The 24,353-nt window shown below is 38.9% G+C and overlaps 1 protein-coding gene and 1 long non-coding RNA gene across 2 annotated transcripts in view; one reads left to right on the forward strand and one right to left on the reverse strand.

Annotated features, from left to right (window-relative positions):
• Positions 1–17,125, forward strand: part of LOC101465403 (collagen and calcium-binding EGF domain-containing protein 1) — a 40,357-nt gene extending 23,232 nt beyond the window's left edge. Inside the window, exons 3-11 of the mRNA XM_004539733.4 lie at positions 8,603–8,655; positions 10,239–10,373; positions 10,815–10,952; positions 11,812–11,945; positions 12,196–12,310; positions 12,546–12,685; positions 13,189–13,224; positions 13,574–13,609; positions 14,272–17,125. Of these exons, the coding sequence (XP_004539790.2) occupies positions 8,603–8,655; positions 10,239–10,373; positions 10,815–10,952; positions 11,812–11,945; positions 12,196–12,310; positions 12,546–12,685; positions 13,189–13,224; positions 13,574–13,609; positions 14,272–14,460 (976 nt within the window). The 3' untranslated portion in view covers positions 14,461–17,125. The remainder of the gene's footprint in view (positions 1–8,602; positions 8,656–10,238; positions 10,374–10,814; positions 10,953–11,811; positions 11,946–12,195; positions 12,311–12,545; positions 12,686–13,188; positions 13,225–13,573; positions 13,610–14,271) is intronic.
• LOC143412648 (uncharacterized) lies at positions 12,214–23,922 on the reverse strand. The gene is made up of 5 exons (XR_013093157.1): positions 23,859–23,922; positions 21,717–21,826; positions 14,247–14,428; positions 12,469–12,649; positions 12,214–12,333 (listed from the first exon to the last, which is right to left on the reverse strand). It is a non-coding gene; the product is annotated as an uncharacterized LOC143412648 (long non-coding RNA).
• Between the last annotated feature and the right edge of the window lie 431 nt (positions 23,923–24,353).

Below are 24,353 nucleotides of genomic sequence, written 5' to 3' on the forward strand. Positions count from 1 at the left end.
CTAGGATGATGTCTGCGTAAATGTGCAGTCATATTCGTTGTGTTCCCACTAGTGCTTTCAGGTTAATCTCGTTGAAATGACCTTAACGCCACAACACGGCAAATCTCCGTTAACGAGCTACCACCGATCGCCCCATGTGTGGGGCTAGACGGCCAACACGTTAACGAGCTAACTGCGCTAACACACTAGTTCCCACCAATGTAATTGAGCATTGCATGGCACATCCAACATACTGTTTTACTTTAGTCCATGACTCGCTTACCTTCAGGGTCATACGTCACATGAAAACCAAAATAATTCCAAACGCCAGATCTGAATGAGGGTGGGGGAGGTCCATGTGTCTTGCTAGCTTGCCCTGCGCTCTTCCTTCTGACTATGCTGTCTGTGTTGAGTGCTCAGTGGATCTGCGCTCGACAGTGCAGCCTAGGCGGAGTAGTCGAACGCAGATTCACTGAGCGCTCAACACAGACAGCATCGTCGGAAGGAAAGTTGATAAAATAAATTACAAATGTTGTATTGTTCGATACATATGCGTACCGAACCGAAAGCACTGTATCGAACGGTTCAATATCGATACGAATATCGTTGCACCCCTAATATATATATATATATATATATATATATATATATATATATACACACACACACACACACACACACACACACACACACACACACACACACACACATATATAAATACAGAGACAAATATAAAGAAAATATACGAAGGGGGATAAATAGAATAAATAGGAATAAAAATAAAAATACAAGTGAATTGCACATTTCAAGTATTGTGGTCTATTTGCACCATTGACTATTTACAAAAGTATTGCACAGAGGTATTGCACAGTGAGGTGAAGAGGCACTACAGCTTAGTTAGCCTAACTATTAGCCTAGAAATACGTCATCAGTATTATATGAATCATGATAAAACACTACCATGTTTTGGGTTCCTGCAACTGGTCCGTCAGGTTATTGTCTCCCCAGAAACACTTCCCTTGTGTTTTTTCCTATTTCCGTTGTCGTTTTTCCCATTTCCATTGTGCTTTGTGTGCTTTTGCAGCATTTTTCTTATTGCTGGTGTTTTCTTAAGTTGCAGTCCGTTTGGACTCTCAGGGCCACCGTAGTACGATGTTCTTATAATGCTGCTGTCTTTTTCAAAGTGTTATAAAATTCTGGAAGCTGAAAGGGGCCAAAACTGAACTCTTGTGTGCTGCAGGCAAGTGGCTCTAACTGGCACAGCTCCTATCACAGTAAAGAGATAAACTATCACATATAAACAGTACTCTGCAAATATAGATCCACAATATTTCCACACTTTAGCAATGCCTGTAACAATGCCCACATGAACATGTTTGGCAGTTTTATTTTTTACCATCTTATTTTAGCACACGAGCATGCTGTTGGTGATCAGGTAGTAGGAAGCCCAGGAGTTTTCAGGTATCATTTTTCTAGCACTGTCACCTCACAGCAAGAGGTTTCTGGCTTCTAACCTACTGGTCAGCTGGAGCTTTTCCATGTTTTCTCCCACTGTCCAAAGAGATATTTGTTAGTTTAATTTTTGATTCTAAATTGGCTGCATGTGAAAATATGTCTCTATTTGTTGGTCAGCTTCACGTGGCCATAACTTTGATTAATGTTTGAGAAAGTTGTTGGATGATCATGACGGTTAATGTGCTGTTGATGTCTTAGTTGTTTACAAGTCATGTGACCTCTGTCATTGCATTTAGCTGCTTTTTGTAGGGCTAAAGGAACATTGAGAATATTACTAAAGTTGACAGGATTCATTTTTTGAGGTCCAAATAGTCCATACATGTGGACACTGTTGCTTCCTACTCTGGACAAAAGGATTTGTTAAAATGGGACACTTTGTGTTAAGTTACATTCTTTGGGAAGTTGTTGTGTCCCCTTAATGGTTTCTTCATAGTATCTGTGGGGGAAAAGAAGCATCATTTGAAGTTCAGCAAACAGCTGGTCCTTATTGACACCGCAGTTTAAAGGTTGTTGTAAAAGGTTGTGACCATTCCTGGCCTCAGCAAGTCTTATGGAGGATGGAACAATATTCATCTGCATGAAATGAAGATGGAAAAGGTAGACACCTCATCAGGTTTCTTGGCTGGAGAGCAACAGGAGGCCAGCATCATGTCAGTCTGAGCAGATGAGAGAGCGAGACAGATTATGTCAACAAGTAGTAATGCTGATAGGACGGGCTGAATATAAATTGACGTGTTTCAAATCACGGATTGAATATAAGGAGAGTGAAGCAAAGTGCACTGAGAGGACATGGGAAAAAAGCGGAGAGGGTGCTTGCTAACATCATCGTTTGGTTCGCTTATAAATCCTGACTGACATTAAAAGGCTGCAAGATTACTGGATGGCATCCAAGCCCTCACACAGACTCTCCTGCACATAAGACCATATATACACATGTATTCTATATTCTCACAGACATGAGCATGCATGCTTAACAATGTCTGACTTTTGGCAGGCAGATCCCGACATTTTTTCTTTTAATTAAATGACACTAATTGCTAATATTTGGTGCCAATATAAAACATTTCTTGCCAACAAAATTACACTACAACTTCTAAAACTATTATATATAATGAAGAGAATGAGAAACACACTCAGATTCCCAGCGCACAAACCTTTAAAACCTTTACATTCACACACACAAAGCTCAGACTGATTCCAGTTTAATGGGGTGTGTTTTAGAGGCTGTGTCATGCTGACCGACATACTTTCACATTCCAAAACAAAAACACACGGGTCACTTCTTCCTCCACCCTCAACTTCTTGTCCAGACGCCTCAGCCTCCACTGTCCCACCCACCAGAGACACCCAAGGGAGAGCTGCTCAGACTGACATGCTGCTTATGTATGTACAGTTTACAGATGTGCAGTGAGTTCAGTTAGTATTCACTATTGCTGACCAGATTCTGTTACCATTCAGATTTGTTTTTTCTCTACACATTTGTATCATAACTCCTCAAATACAACACACACATCAAAGGTGATGGATATGCTTCGGTGAAGACTGACAAACAAGGGCTTGGTAGAGAAGTTCAAACACTGTTTACCTCCACAGGAGATAGAGGGTTTATGAACATCTTAGGCCATTCAACAAGTACTTGTGAAGTGTTCTGCCAACATTTTAAAAGCTCAACTGTACTTTACATATTATCAGCACTATTATCATGAAAATATGTTTTGTTCTGGAATTAAATTAGCATAGTCAAATATACTTACAAGCAGGTAAACAATGTGCAAAAAATGAAATTTAAAGACATACCATTAGATAAAATATAAAGGACACAGTACTTGAGCTACCCCTAGTTTTTTTTTATTCTTTTACAGAGAAATATTCAATTCAATTTTATTTTATTTAACAGAACCAAGTCACAACAACATTTGCCTCAAGGTGCTTTATATTGTAAGGTAGACCCTATATACAGAGAAAAACCTAACAATCATATAACCCCCAATGAGCAAGCACTTTGGCGACAGCGGGAAGAAAAAACTCCCTTTTAACAGGAAGAAACCTGCGGCAGAACCAGCCTCAGGGAGAAGGAAGACAGGACAAAAGACATGCTGTGGAAGAGAGCCAGAGATTAATAACAAGCACGATTCAATGCAGAGAGGTCTATTAACACATTGTGAGTGAGAAAGGTGAGTGAAGAAGAAATACTCAATGCATTATAGGAATCCCCCAGCAACATACACCTTTTGCAGCATAACTAAGGGAGGATTCAGGGTCACCTGATCCAGCCCTAACTATATGCTTTAGCAAGGAAAGTTTTAAGCCTGATCTTAAAAGTAGAGATCTGTCTTCAAACTGGAAGCTGGTTCCACAGAAGCGGGGCCTGAAAACTGAAGGCTCTCCCTCCCATTCTACATTTAAATACTGTAGGAACAACAAGTAAGCCTGCAGTGCAAGACTGAAGCGTTCTAATGGGGTGATATGGTACTATCTTATCATTAAGATAAGATGGGGCCTGATTATTTAAGACATTGTATGTGAGGAGCGGGGTCTTGAATTAAATCTGGATTTAATAGCCAAAGAAGGGAAGCCAGTATAGGAGAAATATGCTCTCTCTTTCTAGTCCCTGTCAGTACTCTTGCTGCAGCATATGTGCAATCATACATGGAAACAGAGTATATAAGTCACCAACAGAGTTTTTACAATTCTAACAACCCTGAAAGTCAATATGGCCACCTTTATTCTTCAACAGCGTGAATTCTTTTGAGCAAGCTTTATTGTAATTTTTTAAGTGGTCTTCAGGAATGGTTCTCCAAGCTTCTTGAAGGACATTTCAAAGCTCTTCTTTGGATGTTGGCTGACTTTTGTTCTGTTCTTTGTCAAGATGATCCCACACTGCTTCAATAATGTTGAGGTCCAGGCTCCAAGCAGCCCAGTCGATGACTGGTAGTATTCCACTGTGTGTTTTTCTATCCAGCTAAGCTTTTACTGGATTGGCAGTGTGTTTAGGATCATTGCCGTGCTGAAAAATGAACCTATCAGATGCTTTCCAGATGGTATTGCATGGCGAATGAAAATCTGATGATACTTTTCTGCATTTCTAATTCCAAACATATTGACAATGCAGCTCCAAACCAGGGGAGAGCCGCCACCATGTTTTACAGATGGCTGTAGACAATTACTGTTGTACTTCTCTACCAACCTCTTCTGCACATTTTGACAAGGATTTGACCCCAAAATGTCACATTTGGCTTCATCGGTCCATAAGACAAGTTGCTACTCATTTTACCTCCAGTTATTCTATATTTTTTGAATACCCCTGCCTTCCCCTGGTCTGCACCCTTCCAGTGAGACCGTTTCTGATGAGGTTTTGTTGGGCAATAGAAGGATCAGCTGAAAGGCCAGATGCAGCTCTCAGGTCTTGTCTCAGGTCTTATCTGGATTTCCTTTTCCTATTTCTTAAGGTTAGGACTTTCAGGTACTGTTCATCTTCTTTAGTTGGTTCTTTTATAGGCTTGCCACTTCTCCTTTTGTCCTCCATTTGCACCGTTTTCTCTTTTTTTTAAGGACCCACTGAACACCATGCAGAAACAAGCCAGCGTGTTTGGCTTGTAGCATTTTAGGTATCATCTTATTGGTGAAACTATTTTATTTTATTCCTTCCAAACTTGCTTCTAGTATCAAAGTGTCTCTATATCAATTATGGAATTAATTCTTTGCTAAGTTGCGTCTTATGTGTCCAGACCTTTGCATGCCACTGTGTTTATAGCTAATTTTATGAACACTTTCTTATATTTATGACACCTTTTTTTCCCTGTTATATTAAGATGACTCATGACACAGCACACATTTGTCAGTTGTTTTGGTTTGTTGTTGAAATGAGCAGACACTGGAATTACACTTCTACAGCCTTATGCATATTTGTGTATACACATCTGCACAGAGAAAGGTGTTATGGGTGACTTATGTTAAAAGAGTTGCACACACAACTCAAAATTTCACCAGCAAAAATTGTCAAGCAATTATTATTGCCTAATTAGCTCTAAAAGCAGTAAGCAGTCGACGCTTATGGGAATGCAATTAGTTTGTCAGGTAGGAAGTGTTCCAGGATTTAACCCTGTGGGGAATATGAACAGCTTGGCTAAAATTCAAGGGAAAAACATTTGTAAACAGGGTGAAAGTGCCCATTGTGTCAAAGCCATACATGTAAAGTTCAGAGTGGCTGTTACGGTCCCTAAATTACTGGCTCAGAGGAACCCATAAACTATGAGAAGCCACAAGCTGTTGGGAGTTCAAAGCAAATTTAATGATGCAAAAACCGAACACAAATAAGGGAGATGGAAGCCCTGGCCAAAACAAACAAATGAGAGAGAAGGTCTTGAACCAGCCAAGTACTGCTTCTTTGGATTCTGCCTTCTGTCCTAAAATAAAAAATACTCAACAGTCAATGATTAACACCACAACCAAAAACATGTCTGCTGGTAACTCAGCTAATAGCTAACAAAACAAACCTGCAAAAACAGCTCAGGATTAAAGCTGACTCTGCGGTGGTGGTGAACCAGACACTCTACACCTCTGGCTTTCAATATGTGATCGTCAACATGCACAACCAATGAGAGAGAAGGAGCGCACGTGAATGAAAAATGATCAAGACAAGAAGGAAGAACGTAGCAGAGGAGAGAAAAACAGTGGCTTACATAACACGTTGCTTCATACTGTAGCAGTTCAAGAATTATTAAATTGTTTCAACAAGAGAAAGTGAAGGAGTCATAAGATTTCAGATAAGTTTTCAGGGTGAGAAAGAAAAAAGAGCATAGAGGGATGTGTGTAGTTTTATGCATGCACTGGGCCATTTCTTTTCTTTGGTTATGCACCATGTTTTCCTCTACTTTTACAAACCGATGGGTTGCTGAAACAAATAAATAGGGTCGTTAAGCCATATGTGTAGTCCTAAATTACAGCTGTTCTAAAGTTGATCAGAACCAGATCTACTTTAATCTTCAAGCTAAATAATCTTTTTAGCTGCTGTCATGCCAACGATATAAATCCAAGAAACCCTCCTGCTCAGACGTACATCTGCATCACATTAGCCCAACTTAGATCACTGACTGAGTGATTGATTGATGGATTGACTGACTGATGCAATGAGTGACAATCTTCATCTCAGTATTCACTTTCCTTTCTCCACCTCAGCTCAGAGCCTGGCTTTATACATCCCTCTCAACACTCCACGCTACAGGCTGCAGATTAAAGCCACTCTCATCTGGATCTCATCAGTTTAGGCTGGCCTCGCTATTTTATAGGTTATTTTTCATTCAGGAGAGGGAGGGGGATCTCATAGTGATTTAAGGTTACACTGCATGGAGGCTGGAGGAAAATAAAAGCAACTTATTGTCTTGAGGGGACCTTGACTGAAGCAGCATGCTAAATCCCCTCCGGTAACAGCTTGCAGTTTTTGGGATAGGAGTTGGGAATTCATCTGTGTTTTTTCAAGCATGCATGTGTGATATTTGTTGCATGCTGTGCTGCTAGAAATTCTGAGCCATTTCCTCTGTTTTTTTCCAGCTGTGCTGCTTGTAACATGTGGTGGATTGTTGTGGGATTGCTGAACGACTGTCATTTCCAAACACCCTAAATCAAGTGTGAGAAAATTCCTTGCCCAATAATTTTTGTGCAATGCTGACTTAGGGAAAAATGCATCTACAAGACTTTAGGAGTTTACATCACAAAAGTAGACTGTAAACAAGTTTTGTTTTTTTTTGTTTTTTTTGTTTTTTAAATGAATTCATAGTTTAAGTACTGTGACTAAAATTCAGAATAAGAAGTAACTGCAGCTTGTTTTTACCTACTTTTTTAAAACTGTAGTGAAACTGAGAAACAGACCAGTAGCCCTCAGGCAGCTTTGATGACCTGCTGACAAATGAGCATTGTCAGCAGATTGCCAAAATGAACTTGAGTTCTTGGGTTTATTTATTATTGCAATAGTTAGTTAGTTGACTCTAAGTCTACTATTATTTGTAAAGGATGGCCTCTCTCATTTCCAATACTGTTTTGATGCAGGTTAATAATGCATATAAAATAAGCTGCTCTTTACTTTTTAGTGTTTTGGTGCTGCTAGTGCCGAATACCTTCCTCTAAATCAGCGGTCCCCAACCCCCGGGCCTCAGACCGGTACCGGTCCGTGAGTCGTTTGGTACCGGGCCACGAGAGTTTTTCAGCGTTATTTTGTTATCATTTTTATCGTTTACTCGGTTTTCCTGGGTCTTTTCATGTGTGTTATGAATAAATCTTCTTTTTTTCGGTACCGGTACTAGTTTTATTTTGTTGTATTTATCCGCAACACCTTAAAGGCCGGTCCATGAAAATATTGTCGGGCATAAACCGGTCCGTGGCGCAAAAAAGGTTGGGGACCGCTGTTCTAAATGATGATGTGTTAGTTGTCAGTGAGGGTGGCAGGATGTCATTGTTGTCCTCACGTTTATCTTCAGCTGCACTTATACACTTATACACTGTTTAAATACTACAACAGTTGGCTCGCGGTGTACACTTTCCAAATATTTTTTATTTTACAAAGTTCACGTGAACAGCAACAAACTTATAAAACTGCAGTGCTGAAATTATTCAATTTAATTACTGCTCTCTGAAGCAAAGATTTTTTGACTCTACTAAGCAGATTTTGCTTCTTGGCTCTTTACTAATTAAAACAGCCATTTCTACTTGATGGGCAACAAATCACATTTATATAGAAAAGTGCATCATGCAGGCCTGTTTTTCATCAGTGCAATGCGCTACACAGTTAAAATGCAGATTCATCACAGCAGTTATCCTGTTTTTCCTATTTCATTTACCACTCTGTAATTGTCTGATTACGTGATCCAATATGTAACAAAGTCAACATCAACTGAAACATTTGGTTTGACTGTAGAAGTGCTGGTTTGCAGACTTTTTATTACATATGGAGGTTTTCTGTTTCTCTCTGAGCAAATCAACATCTGGGTACGGCTTTTTATTTATCAAACATATAACGGCGGTATCACTCTTCTCATGTATAAAAAAATAAAATAAAATGGCTTTCCCAGCTGATCTGAAATTGGCATTGAATATTCTCCTTTTCTTCTTTCAGGAGGAAGTGCTGTAAAGGATTCAGATTTGTGATGGGCCAGTGCATACCTGAAAGTAGGTAAACCATTTGCTCCATCGCATAAGTTTTGCTCATAAACTCTCACATCTGGATCCACATGTTTCAAATCTGATGCAATTTTGTTTTCCTCGAAGGCAGTTTATAAACACAACAAACTGTACAAAACATAATGTGGAACACCTTTGTCAGTTTAGCAGTCCTTTCATACAGCTTGTACACTTCAGTCACCTGAAACAAACGGCACATAAAAAATAATATGTCTTGGCAAAGACAACTGACAACTGTGATTTTCCATAACAAACATCTGATTCTTGTGAAAGTTGTCAGCTTTCATGGCCATGTTCTCACGGGCTGGTGAAAAGCATTGCTAAACAATTTCGTTTCTTTCTAAAACTGTAATCCTGTGCTTCCAGATGGTAACAGTAATTAGCATCAGACACTAGACGGTGCTGTTCTTCCATGACCCCACGAAGAACGAATGCTTCCCTAAATTATTTGTGAATAGCTGATATATAAGGAGAGACTGAAGATAGACAATAGATATGATCATATCTGTAGTATGTTTCTTACAGCAGGTTAAAATTTGAACTTGAGTCAACTTGAGCAACAATAAAATTATAATAAAGTATATAAACAAAATAAATCAGTGCTTAACTTTGCTTGACATGCCATTAAAATCTTTAAATGCTGTGGTGCTTACAGCCCCAGCCAGAGGCTATAAGTGAGGCACAGAAACCCAGAGAAGAGATCAAATAACTGCATTTTAATGTTTCAGTTTAATGGTTCCTTTGGCCTAATAGCACACAAGTTTAATGCAGGCTGCTGTAGGATTTCAGTTATATTCTATACTAACTACGACATGAACTACTCTGTTGAAAATCTGACAATACACTTATTAGATGAAATCCTAGACTTAGTGTGACTAGTCGCAGGCTTAAAGATTGGGTTAAAGGCTCAGTCATTCAGGAGGAGCTCAGAGGAGAGCTGCTACTCTATCACATTATATGGAGCCAGTTGAGGTGGTTCCTGGGTGCCTCTTAGATGAAGTGTTTTGGATATGTTCTACCAGGAGGAGACCCTGGAGCATACCCAGGACATACTGGAGACATTACGTCTCGTGCCTGGTTTCCTTGTTTCACCCTTAGAAGAGCTGAAGGAGGTGTTTGGGGAGAGGGAGGTCTGGGTGTCTCTGCTTTGACAGCCCCTCCCACGATGGGGAAATACATATAAACAGCAGAATAACAAGCAAGCAACTCTAGGTTGCAGTGGCGTATATAAACTCCAACATTCATTGTGATTAGATACTGTAAAACATGAACTTAATGAAATTGAATAAAGCCATGCAGAGTCTGCACTGATGTAAGGTTATGAAAAAAAAATCTCTTGTCCACAAATTGTTTGTGTTGAATATGGAGGAAACTTCAGATAGTTACAGATATGAGTTACATGATAATATTTCAGACTGTGCCAGTAAATGTTTTGCTTGTGTTACACCCATCCTACTGTGATATGTATAAACCCTTTTTGAGATGTTTCTTTACTTGTTCTGAAACTCTATGAATGAAACAAAGCAGTAATGAAGCTGTATAAAATGCTCACACCACACTCCTCTTCATAGGTGTGGATGTGTGTGCTGCGTCACCTTGCGAGCAGCAGTGCACTGATAACTTTGGACGAGTTGTCTGCACATGCTATCCTGGATATCGCTTTGACCGAGAAAGACACCGCAACCACAAATCTCCATACTGCCTGGGTCAGTTTTCATTATCTCTGGGAAAAAACAATTAACTATGCTTTTGCATAGGCTATTTGTCATTCACTGCACCACACGTCTTTATTCTTGAAAGTGATCTAAGTAACAAGTGTGGTTTGGAACTAAACAGGTGAAATAGCTCCCTCTTGTGGTTTTGTGCAGCAAAACATTTTCTCTCTATTACCATCAGCTTTCTGGGCTTAGACCAGGACCTGGAAAAGTAATTCTAAAAAGCTCTTAATTGCATTTAACACCTCAAAGTGACTTTCATCTTTCAAATTCTACAATAAAAGATTAACCTGAAAACACACAAATGGACAGAAATTACTATGTGTAAGTGTAGGAATTAAACATTCAAATTTTACTTGAGATTTACTGTAAACTAACTTTATCTTTACTACTTTCTTCCCCTTTCTGTCTCTATCACACAAAAATATGCAGACATTGATGAGTGTGAGGCCCCAAGCAGCAGTCTGTGTGACCAGGAGTGTGTGAACACAGTGGGCAGCTTTGAGTGTCGCTGTCGCAGTGGTTACATACTTGCATCGGATCAACGCTCTTGCATTGCCATACACAACTGTAAGTTTCTGTGCCACTCATCATCGCATCATTTTGAGCTTTATGGTTTTTTTTCATGTTTGTCTTCTTTTTTTCCTGCTCTGTTTCGTTCATTTTAGTTGTAGAGCGCTTTGGTCAACCTTTGTTGTTTTCAGATGTGCTTATAAATAAATTGATCGCTGTAAACAGAACTTGTAGCAGATTCTTTTAGGCCTTTGGCTGTTTTAAATAAGATATCGCTTCCAGCTGGTGGTAGGGCAGATTATGTTATAACAAAGATAGATGTGAGATTTTATGTGAGGTTGAACAGAAGAAGGTTGTTTGAATAACTGCAACTGTGAGTAGATGCATGACAAACTTAGGATGCAAAGCCAGGAAAGTAAATGACAAGAACCCGTTTTATTAGGTGATGCAAAAAAACATCAAAAACTTTTTTTTAAAAAGAAAGAAACACAAGGTTAAAGAATGAAAATAAAACCAAACCAAAAACAGGAGCATGAGTTACAACAGGAAAAACAAACACAGAGCAAACACACTGGCAACTGATAGAGGGAAGACAGGAAGCTATAAACCCAGGGTTGAAAAGATGGAGATCAGACACAGGTGAAGGCAAAATACAGAAGGAAATAACCATGAAAAATGTGGACAGTGGAAAAATGGAAGTTAAGAGACAGACATAAAAGAGAGACAAAGAAAAAAAGTAAGAACACGAAAACAAAAATCAATTACAGTAATTACAATTACAATTACAGTACTGCTTGTGGTGGTATTTAAACTCACATGAATTCAAAAAAATTGACTGAACTTCTTTCTTCTGTTATTTAACTTAACAGCATGCAGTACAGTTTGAGAATTTTATTTCCTTGTTTTTTTCTTGCAGTGAGCTCATCAGGGAAGTCAGATACCTTGATGAGTTCTGGTACCTGCTCATTCACCTGTCAAGATTTTATGAACATGAAAAATAGTTTACTGCAGCTGAAACTCAAGCTGGGAAATACACACTCACCCAACCAGGTAACATCTTTATGTAATAGCAGTTAAACCAAATGACTGAATCAAGCATTCAAGCATGAACTCTTTCAGTCAGTCAATCAGACCATTTATTGTAAATGATGATGGCTAAAAAGTGAGCAAGACTTAATAGTTGCATAAAAAACTGAGGATGTTAAAGAAATTATTCAATTATTCAAAGTCAAACTGTGTTGGACCACACATCTGACCTTTAAATTCATTTTAGTTTAAACTTTCTTCTATTCTTTTGAAGGTACCTGGCTTGGCCAACAGCAGTAATAAACCAAGTCTGGGACGAGCAGGAAAAAAACCTGATGGCCCATGCCTTTCTGGTCTTCCTGGCCCTCCAGGAGCTCCTGGCGTCCCAGGTAATATGAAACTGATGGAAATCCTAGAGACAGATCCACCTCTATTTACAGACACTGTATTACAGTGGCAAATATTTTGGCTATTTACCTAATAGATTTACTGGAAAATAATCAAATGAAATGTTCTGAACAGATGATGTTCGCTCATAATAACAGACCTTAAAAGTATTCTCAGCCCATGCTGTTGGGATGCCAGACTCCACTGAGGTTAATATTTTTCTTCTGTCTCTACCAGGACACCCAGGGCAACCTGGAATGAGAGGTGACCTTGGGGAGAGGGGCCCTCCTGGACCTCCTGGCCCTCGGGGAGACATGGGACCTATGGGTCCAGAGCCTGACCTAAAGCACATAAAGAGAGGCCGCAGGGGGCCAGTGGTAAGGAAAGAAACTGGCACCATAATTTAGGTGTTCTTACAGGCTTTACCTCCCACTTCAATCAGCTCATAAAGCTAATAACCCTTTTCCACTGGCGCAGCGACATGACTGGTGCTGGGACGCATCCAGTTCTGTCTTGATGTTTGTAGAGACGTATTATTAATCCATTTTCAGCGGATTAGCAACCAAATCCTACAAGTAATGTTGGCAGCATAAGTTGCTATTCACTATGAATCTGAAGACTGTACCTGCAATTTATGAGTCTTTTTTTGCAGCAGAGCCTCCAATAGTCACTGATATCAGTAGTCACTACTTGGAACTAGCAAACTTGCTATGTCTTGAAAAAAATCTGTTCTGTGTCAGACACCAGTACTGCATCACTGGAAAGAGGTAGCTCAAAGATGAATAGATGAACTGTATGATAATAGTTTAAGCAGGTAACTGTTGCTGTGATTAAAAGAAAACCTGCTGTTCTTAAACCCATCTCTCAATCGTTTATACAGGGACCACCCGGGGCGCCAGGAAGAGATGGATTAAAGGTTGTTATAGCAACTTTATTTTGCTTATGTGTCTTTGTATGCTTTTGTGTCACCATCGCCAGTCGCCATCTTGTGCCTGTCTGTGTCTGGCTCACACATTTCAAATGCACTCTTAATAGACCCTGCTCTGAAAAGCAAACTTAACAACATTTATTACGTTTTTTTGTTTTTTAACTGTTTCTTATACCTCGTCTCACCATTCTGACATTTAAACTCACCACTGATGCTCTTCCCATGCATGAAGCTACAGTACACCCTGTTATGAGTCTTATTGTCCATGGAAGCAAGCAAGCTGAATACAGTTTAAAAGGTTAAAACTCAATCAATGTGTGCTGTTTCTCATCTACAGGGTGACAGAGGAGCTCCAGGTCCCAGAGGCCCACCTGTAAGTTATTATAGATGTATGGATTATAACACACTATATCAATGATAGACATAGCCACTGTGAAATCACCTACTTGTTTACGAAGCCCTGGTGTAAAGCTTTAGTCTAAGCGTTTTAGGTGCTAGAAGTGATCATATTTGGATAAGAGGGTTAAAAAAACAAAGTCTGGCAAGGTTGGTTAACAAGCTGCATCCATACACCTTAAGTGTGCATCAGTCAGACACTCAGTACCTGCTAATAAGTGCAATGTAGCATAAAAATAACATGCTAAAAATTAACCATGAAAACTGGAACACAGACTTTTTGGTCTGTTGTAATATTAGTCCACATTATTCATCAGATAATTTCACTGAACATGTTTTAAAAGGAACAAATGCCACAAACATGGGCAAAAGGTGGTACATACTAGCAGACAGCTACTTGCTAAATCCCTTTGTGGCTGCAACCCCATATATTTAAGTCTAGAATAAATTTAAAAGAGTGAGCTTACAGCTGTGATGTAAAGGGTAAACTAGTTATGGGGGCTAACTGACATTTGGAGTAATGATTTAGTGACCATTCAAGGAGCTGCACTGTTTCGGGGGCTTTCAGCTTTTCCTTTATTTTCAGGCTGCATGTGCACAATTAATTAACTAACCAATCAATTTCTCGCCTGTCTCTAGGGTCCACCTGGCTCCTTCGACTTTCTTTTGCTAATGATGGCTGACATCCGAAATGACATAATCGAACTGCAAGAGAAGGTGTTTGGGGAGCAGCGGGGAATCTCTCTGGACAGTCCTCCTCATAACAGCGGGGAAGCAGATTTTGTAGAGTGGGGCTCTGGAAAAGGAGATCACATGCTTAATACCTGACCTCTAACGTCCACCTCAAAGTAACAATTACTTGATCCCAGCAAACAACATATCAATCCTGACTCTTTGCTTAGAGGATAACGGATGCTGGCGGTCAAAATGTTAGCGTGTACATAATTCCTAAACTTATGGCTGGGATGAGCCTTGCTTGAACTTCAACAATGGTACAGACAGTAAAAGAGAGCAACCTAAATTTTGAAATCTGATGCTTTGACCACTGCAAGCGCTGTTTTGCTGCCTTTCAAGTGGATGTGAGAGTGAAGGGTGTGCGTGCAGGACATGGAGTGAGAAAGATGCCGCGTGAGCCTTTATGTCTGAGTCTCTGAGCTGTGCCTCTGAGCAGAACCACTTCAAACGACCGACTTTATCGTCTACATCTCTTCCTGTTTCTGAGTCTGTTCATGAAAGCTCTGCTGTGCCACTCACAGTTTGCCTCCAGGGCACTGGTATGAGGACCCAGGCCCTGCGCTGTTACCCTCCTCAGCACCTGCCTGTGGCATCCAGCCATGAACACTGACTGTGCAGCTAACCTCTGAGGGGGTCTTCAGAAAATAAAGATATATGAGTATGGTATTGTTAAAATTAAAATTAAAGAAGATCAATTTTAATAGAAAAAACATTTAACACATAGAAATCACCTGATATGTACCACTTAGCAATAATATGAAGTGATGTAAATGATTTTAAAAAGTAAAAAATGGACACATAATAATCTTTAAACTCACTTGTTTAATGGGTTCATTATGAACATGTTCAAGAAGAATGTTGAACATCTTTTAAAATTGGAGGATGAGCCAGCAAGACAGACAAGAAGACGGCTGGTCATTTATTTTATTTTATTTTATTTTATTTCATTTTATTCTATTTTATTTTATTTTTTTAAGTAAATTATGAAAAGGGTAAACTGAGTGCTTGTCAAGGTTTGTCTTAATGTAGTTATTTTGTAGTTTTCCATTTGAATTTGTTGTCCATCAGTTTCAAAAGATGTAATAATTAGTTGGTTTTCAACAAAGCATGTAGCAAAAGTTACAGAGGAGAATGAGAGCCATGTTAAAAAACATATATATTACTGATTATTTTGAGAGTAAAGTCGAAATGTCGAGATTACAGCTGTTGTTATAAGACAAACTGCCACAGCTGCTATACTCTCTAAAATGCCTTGGTAGATGAGTTAGTGAAAAGAAACTTATCTTATCTTATCTTATCGTGTCTTGTGACACAACATTCATGCTGTTTATTGTAACCATTGATACCCTTACATCTGTCCACCGCCAGCCATTTCATTTTGCCAAATCCACTCTTCTGTGTTTGTGTGTTTTTTTTCCATCTGACCAGAAGCAGCTTTCTTCACCTTATACTGATCACTATACTGTGTTTATGTGCTAAAGGATTGATAATTTCCTAGACAATTTCCTAGACATCAGGAAGAAGGAGCACAACAAAATAAAGCAGATGTGGAAATTAAAGCCCAAGAGGTCCCAATAGAGCCAGGAGCTCTAACTCTAGATACAGCACACTATGCAGAATTCTCAAATTACACAGAGCAATAATATATACACAAATATAAAACAGCTAATAATCGCCCTAAATGGTCTATTTTACTTCAGTTCAGCATAATAAAATTTTTATATGAAAAATGTTTTAACAAGGTTGCTAGGAGCAACCAGAAGCATCGCTATCAGGATTTATCCTCCCCATATGAAAATATGAACACAGTTTAAAATGTGTCCACTATAAGTACATTACAATGGAAAACTCAATAAACTAATTTAAGACTCTAGTATTTTCATCTGGATGATTTTGGTGATGAATAAATGTGTATAATAATAATAATAATAACATAATAATCACCAATTCAGTTTGATAAGACAACCTGGGGGTTTTTGTGCCATAAATGGATTAATAGCAATTGCCAAATTTATAGCCCACTCATACTCATACTCTTTCAATTTATGTCCCAAGGGGGTTGGAGCCTGTCCCAGATGACACTGGGTAAAAAACAGACTACACTCATACCAATTCCAACTCTAACATGCACTGTTGCTGCACTGAAAAAGCAAGGTTGAGTAATTGTGAAAAACAGACACAGGCACAACTCACAAAGAAAGACCCAGCCAACAGTAGTTTGAAATCCAGAAACCTTCTGAGACATAGTGCACTAACTACTCACCACTAAAAAGAGTATAGCCAGACTCAAATTCCCTGCTTGTGTGCACAAACTTGGCCAAATAAAGATGATTCTGACTTTCAAACCAAGTGTGGATTTATTCAGTGCCACCAGCAGAGGGTGCTAATTCTCAGATGGTGCTTTCTCAAAGCAAAGCGTTGCGTTCTTTAATTTGCTTTGTGAATCCCACCCAGGTTTTTACTTACCTGATCAAAGGGCCCTGCCACCAAACCATCACATACTTAGAAGGTGTTTATATTTCTCCATGTTTTTGAGCATACATGAATTATCCTAGCATTCATGTACAGGCTGGTGCTCATCATTATGTTCAGCGCTGACTGTTGAACCATCACGTGGCTGCATGTTATTATGAAAGGTGTAACAATTAGAGGTCAGAGGTGAAATGTCTTGGGGTACAGAGCTGTAGGGATAATTATAGAGTGCAGGCTGACAGCGAGGGCCTGTTTGAGCTTGTGGGGTGCACAACTTAAGAGATTGTGAAATATGTTTGATTTGTGCCGTGATCTGGTTCACCACACATATTATTTATATATATATATATATATAAAAAAAAAAACACCCAGCACGCCCCTGCGGGCGGTTTATCCTTCAAGCTCGGGTCCTCTACCAGAGGCCTGGGAGCTTGTATATATATATATATATATATATGTATATATATATATATATATATATATATATATATATATATATATATATATATATATATATATATATATATATATATAAACTTTTTTTTAAATATATATGCATTTACACACACACACACACGCACACACACATATATCAGTGTCTGTTACGTGTGTGTGTGTGTTTCACTTCGTGACAGACTTCTCACTTAACAGCTCCACCCCCTGCCGTGCAAACGGGATCAGGAAAAACAACATGAAACAATTTAAGAACCATGTCAGTAAGAGAAAGGCAGGAGACTGAAAGAGATTATCTCATTTCCTTCACCGCTTGTCATGCAATTGGAAGCCTCTTTCTCAGCCTGTAGAGGACAGTAGAGGCAAGGTCACCAGAGTACATCTTGATGCATGAAGTTCACATACCATCACTCACAATAGATTTGTCTCCTCCATCACAGAAGATCAACAAAACGGGCTCTTCCTTATTTTACATTTTAATATTTTACATTGACTTGCGTTCTAATTCACGTGAGCTTTTATTTCCTTACTCTGGCAAGCATGCAAGATAAAATCTAAGTGGGTTTCATATGAATGTATACCTGAGATCTCCTTTAAGACTGCTCTTATACTCATATCTCTACCAACCCATGTTATAATAACAGACCTTAAAAGTATTCTCAGTCCATGCTGTTGGGATGCCAGAGTCCACTGATGTTCTACAGTTAGTAGAATTGTGTAACTATTTGCTGGCATCTTCAGATGAGACTAAAGATACAAGAGATAAAATTTGGCCAGATGTTTCCTAGAATGAGAGGAATTTCCGTGCTGGCACACTATGGGCTATCCATAAATACACCTCATGCACGACAGGGCTGTCACTTTAAACAGTTGAGTGAGAGAAGCGTGTGTAAACTTCGGCTGATTCTGGAGATGCAAATGGATGTGTGTTTCAGTATGCAACCTGGAAAGTTAATAGAGTTACTATGATCCCTTTTTGTGAAATACCATGTTTTAATATCATTTTTTGATATACGTATTAAGGGCCAAAGATGGTCTCCCAGTAACCTAGTAAATCAAAAGACCAGAAAAGCATTTTAGAGAATCAACTCAGGTATTCCCCAAACTGTAAGATGATTTTCTACATGTAGTAACTCCTGTTACACAGTCCAGAATAACACCAAGATGCAAAAACTATTTTGCAAAAGAAAAAAAAGGGAAAAAAGAAATAAATGTTAAGGTTTTCATATATAATCCACCATAGAAGGAAATATACATGTGCATCAATATAAACATTAAAATGTGGGGCAGCCTGGTGACCTGACAATGAACCACAACATCCCCGGTTTGCGTCCAGTGCCAGATCCTTTGTTTCATGTCCTCATTTCTCTCTTTTCCCATTTTTTTCTGACACCACACACTCCCTCGTGACATAAAATCAAAAATGCTTCTAAGCTAGGTATATTGAGACAGTTCTTAAAATTGATGTTGTTTGTGACATTTTGATGGAAATGGGTTATGTGCTGTATGCTAAAATGACTCAAACATTTTCTGTTGTCATAAAAAGGAGGATTGGGGAGGACTGGGGAGTCACATCCTCTGGATAGTCATCCAGAGGATGTGACTCCCCAGTGGAAAGCAAAGTTCAAGGGGCAAACAGCCATCACCATACGTGTGATTTGCACATTTCAAAAAATTATTTGTCAGTCCATATTTTGGACTTAGAATTTCATTCTAATTTAAGTGTTGTATGTAGACTTGCTGGTCTATACTTCTTTTTTCTTTGTTCATGTTCTAATATGGTACACGCATTTATTCTATTACCAGGTACCTGAGATTTAGTTTAATGCTGTAAATGTAAAAACCAAAAAACCCAAAAACAACAACAGCAAAAAAAAAAAAAAAAAAAAAAAAAAGCAGAGTAGGATAAGTAAACTCCTTTTCACAAAAGGTATAAAAATAGCTTCAGAATTGTGCAGGGTTCAGCAGAAAGTCAGCATAGCTCCACATTTATCATTCATCTCTTCTTTGTTACCCATGAAACAACCACGTAGCGAAAGAGTCAGATACCAGCCTTAGATAAAAGTGTCATGATCCTGGGTCTTATGACCCAGTGTTTTGAGTTTTAGTTTATTTTGATGTTTATAGTATATGATTAAGCTCATTAGCTTTTCTAGTTCATTTGTGTCTTCCAACCCCTGTTAAGTCTCCCTTGCCCTTCATGTGTTTCATGTCTGTGTCTTACATTGTCAAGTTCAGGTTGTCATGTCTGCGTTTCCTGTTTTATTCTGAAGGGGTCCTGTGTTCCTATGTTCAATGTTTTTAGTTTACTCTCCCCTTGTGACGTTGTTATGTTCATGTGTGTCAGCTGTTTCCCCATGTGTTTCCATTTCCCTCATTATCCTGTGTGTATTTAGTCCGTGTGTCTTCAGTCATTCCTTGTCAGGTTGTCTGCTCATCCACGTCACAACTTCAGGTATCCATGTCAGTTCACCATGTTTAGTTTTAGTTCACCCAGTTTAGGTTATTGTTTAGTTTCACCCATGCCCTTTGCTTGTACCTTGTTTCCTAGCCTCAATAAACGGCTTGTTTTTTGTTAAATCCACGTCACGTTCAGTTTTTGGTCTGCGTTTAAGTCATCTCTTGCAAACACATACAGTCTGCCTCAGCCAGACTGTGACAAAAAGTAAACTATGCAGATCTTTTCAGGAAATATGCTTAGGACTATAAATTGTGGGACACTGGCACAGTCATCCTACCCATGGTCAAAAACCACAGCTACAGTTATATGATGCATATGGGCTTCGGTTCAAGGGGAGGAACATAAATATTGCATTAACCCCTGAGTAATGATAGCCACAAGGACCCATATGTGATAAGACAGTTCATTCAGAATAATTTCATTATATAGAATCCTTATCCTAATCCTTCTCTAAAAACAAACAACAAAAAAAAGTCTACTGGAGGCATGGCAAGAAAGATGGGATTAGTTAAATAAAAAACTGCCAAAAGTCCATAGAAGACAACAGTGGTGGGTGATCATGGCTTCATTTCTGTGATTTAAAAAAACTGTCTCGACATCCAGGTACTGTAAGTGAAGAACACTCTCCAGGATTTAAGCATATTATTATCTACATTTCAATCCGATCGTTCAGTCTGACGTCACTAGCGGTGTCTGGGCCTAAACTCTGCTGCAGGTCCATATATCAAATGATCACTGTGGTATTACTGAGAGTTAAAACACTGTCTTAAGTCTTTCATCTTCAATAAAATGATCAGCGTTCTGCTCTACCAGGTGTAACAACTGAGTTTAACATCCAGGCATCCATGAAAACGGAATTTATGACATTTAACGGCGTTAGAAGTTAGCAGGAAGTTAGCTCACTAGCTTCCACCTAAATACAATATAGCATGTCCTGACTGCAGGGTTTTGGAAACAAATTAAAACGTACAGCTTTCTTATCACTTCCAACATAAATGAAGACAGAAAACTAAACAGCAGTGACATTTGTAGGGTTACTGAAGTTTGGCTAGCTGGTATATAATGATGTGCTACGTGACCGCTAGCGACACAGCTATGTTAGCCTAATATAAACAAGCTAACTTTTTTCCACTCGATAAAAGTTACGTGAGTGTTCTCGGTGGTCAGGAACAAATGTAATCGCATGGCAGGATGCTGTAAAAGGACCAAATTTCAGCCAGGAGAACAACTGAGATAATCCATCCACAATACGAGGTTAGTCATTCATATACTGCTGCATGGGCTGTGCTGTAGTTACATTGTAAGGTTTTAAAAACTGAGCTTAAATAAATGATTAGCGGTAATAAAAGCCGAGGGAGGTCAACAGTGATCACTGACTTTTTTTAGGAGCTTTTTGAGATTAAATAGAAGAAAATACAAAGCATTAAATATGTTAACAACACAAAAGCCATAATAAATGCAGACTACTTTAGGCCCAGAAGTAGGATTCGTCACGTCATCACTTAATAATCGGATTCTGGAAAAAAAAAAACATTATTTCATTGTACATGTGCAGTCACAGTAAAGAGCTATTCTATTCAAGTCTGTCATGCAGAGAAGTTTATTGAGAAAAAGTGTGCACAACAAGGTACAAATGAGCCTCAAGCAAAGATGTTGCCAAAAATCATCAAAAAAAAAAGTGGTCCACTTCTGATGCATCATTCTATGGAGAGATCAGCCTGTACCAAAATGATGGCAAATAAAGAGCGAGGAGAAAACACGACATCTTTCTACAGCACTTGTAAAACACAGTGGAGCAATTGTCCTGTGAGACCTCGGTGCAGCATTCGATAGCTTTGACCACAATATTCCACTTCAAAGACTATAACTCTGGCATTAAAGGAGCTGCACTGTAGTGGTTTGAATCATATCTGACAGAATCCAGTTTGTGCATGTAAATGGGGAGCATTTCTTTTCCACTCACCTCTTCTCAGTCTCTGTGTTTAATCATTCATTCATTGGTTTTTTCTCCCATAGTATCCAAGAATATGCATGCATGTATGTAGACCATCCAGGTCACAGGTGATTAGAGATCTGAAACACATACAATCACATCTATAGAAAATCCATTCTACTAGACAAACTAGACTGTAATTCTGCTAAGTGAACCCTGTGTGAGAAAGATGAGCCCAGAGGACCTGCAAAAGAAGCTGCGGAGAAGTTGGGTCAAACCCAGAATCTTGTTGTTTGCGATTATGTTTTTCACTTGCTGCATGGCCACTAGGTAACACAAACACAAATATTTCTCTCATATAAATATATAATGTATATATACATTTAACGTGTTTAATTCATGTTGTTTGTCCAAATGATAATCAGCCAATGGCTATTTGGAGTGGAGGCAAATTTCAATCAGTAGCTGGGCAAAACACACAAAAACATTAAAAATGAATTACAAAAATCAGCCCTTCTACTCCCATTGTTATAAGAACGCAAACTTAAAAGTTGCCTTAAAATATTAAGCAATTTGAATCGGATGTTTTTGCTATTTAGCTCTAAAAAAATTAAATTGAATTAAATAGACTTGAATGAACATTTTTATATTCATAATGCATCAAGTGACTAGTTTACAAAAATGCTGCTTATACTAGCAAGCCTACATTTAATTTGAAATTTTGCCTAAGCTCCACAGAGCTTTAAAGTGTCTTTCAGCACATTGCTTTGGTTTGCAACTCCATAACATTACTGTTTTCATTGTATTTCAGCACTTTAATCCAATAAACTACTCGTCCAAAACTGGCAATAGCAAAATTAACAATGAACTCAAGGAAGTTGGTTTGAAAAGCTTTTAGGAAGAGCTACATTTTTTTTTACCTTTTGTTAAAACCTTTATGACAGAAAGTGTATTTTAAGAGGAAGAGGCATGTAAAAGCAACTTTTACCTGCACATCTGGGGTAATTTATACTATATGGCAGCATCCTACAGGTATTGCCTACAATATTATAATAATTTCTGCTTTAAATATAAATTATACAATTTTTAAAAAGTGACCCAAAAATATAACAATGCTGAACCTAAGAGCATGTTGTAACAAAGTCAGTGCAACTCCAGAGAACACACCAAGACAGACAAAGATGATTCAGGTATTTGATGCAAAAATCTTGGCATCTTTAACCAGATTTCATGTGTCAGCAAAAGGGTGAGGATGCTAGATGGCCTGGCAGGTGAAACCACTGCACTTCTTGATAAATATTTAGTTGTTTCTAGGGATCTGTACCTATTCCAGGAGCTAGGTAAATCACAAGTGCCCATCATCGTTGTGGTATTCAGCTACGTGCAACAAGAAGAAGGCGAACAAACACATATTACATGCAGACACGCACACAAGAGCTCCCTCACGAAACTTAGGCATGCCACAGAACACCTGACAGGTGCAGGCGTGGTCTGCTGCAAGACACGCTATCTTGACACGCTAACTCATTCTTAAATCTTAGGTACGTGCCTGAGGCCAAGTACTAAGCACCCTAGTTTACTCTCTGAAGCCTGTTCCTCTTCCAGTCCTTGTCTCTGGGCACACCCTCTTCCGAATGAAGGCCGACTTCTATCATTCTTTTCATAATGGAGCTGCTAAGAGGCCTGAGAATTTGAGCTTGTCTGATGAGTAATGAACCTATTAGCTGTGTCAAAAGCAAGCCACCAATCCCATGATCAGTATGTATTATCTGTTGTCCTGCAGGTGTCTGTTTGAGTGGCCACTGATCCCTTAATCATGACCTGACATTACAACAGTGGCTATTTTGTCATCCTGTGAAAAGAAGCTGTCTACACATTGGATTGGTTCTGATGTTCATTAGGATTTCTTTGCCATTTTCGATGAAGTACAAATGTAAGCTCACAGAACTTTGGTGTTTAGATAAATGTTTGCAAATGCAATAGGGTCATATACTAAATTGAAGGTTTGTGGTTAGATCTCATTCTCTCTTAATCACAATGTCATCATGTCCTTTGCCAAAATAACGAACCGCAAAATTCTCTCCAATGCACCATGTGGACATTATGGGCATCATAAAAAACATGCTTTATGGTGTTTCTGTTTGTGTGTGTGATAGTATATAGAATAACTACCGTGTGTGAATCGTTGAGTCTAACTCAGGGGTGGGTCACTTCAGGCCTCGAAGGCCGGTGTCCCTGCAGGTTTTAGACGTGTCCTTGAACCAACACAGCTGATTTAAATGGCTAAATTAGCTCCTCAACATGTCCTGAAGTTCTCCAGAGGCCTGGTAATGAACTAATCATGTGATTCAGGTGTGTTGACCCAAGGTGAGATCTAAAACCTGCAGGACACCGGCCCTCGAGGCCTGGAATTGCCCACCCCTGGTCTAACTTGTACTATAAAAAGTATTTCAAGTAGCTGAAAAGACTTGATAAACGCACTATATAAATGCAGCCCAGTATCAATGTAGAAAGTGCTTTTCAGTGTTATAAAAGCATGATTAATTTGCCATGAGAATGAGACATACTTGATTTGATTCTCCACAGTAGTGTCTCCTGGATGGTTTAGCACAGAAACAATATCACATGTGTGAGGAATGCATATAAAAGAGTTGCCAAGATCTTTTA

The sequence above is a fragment of the Maylandia zebra genome, linkage group LG1 (genome assembly GCF_041146795.1).
Source record: "Maylandia zebra isolate NMK-2024a linkage group LG1, Mzebra_GT3a, whole genome shotgun sequence".
NCBI lineage: Eukaryota > Metazoa > Chordata > Actinopteri > Cichliformes > Cichlidae > Maylandia > Maylandia zebra.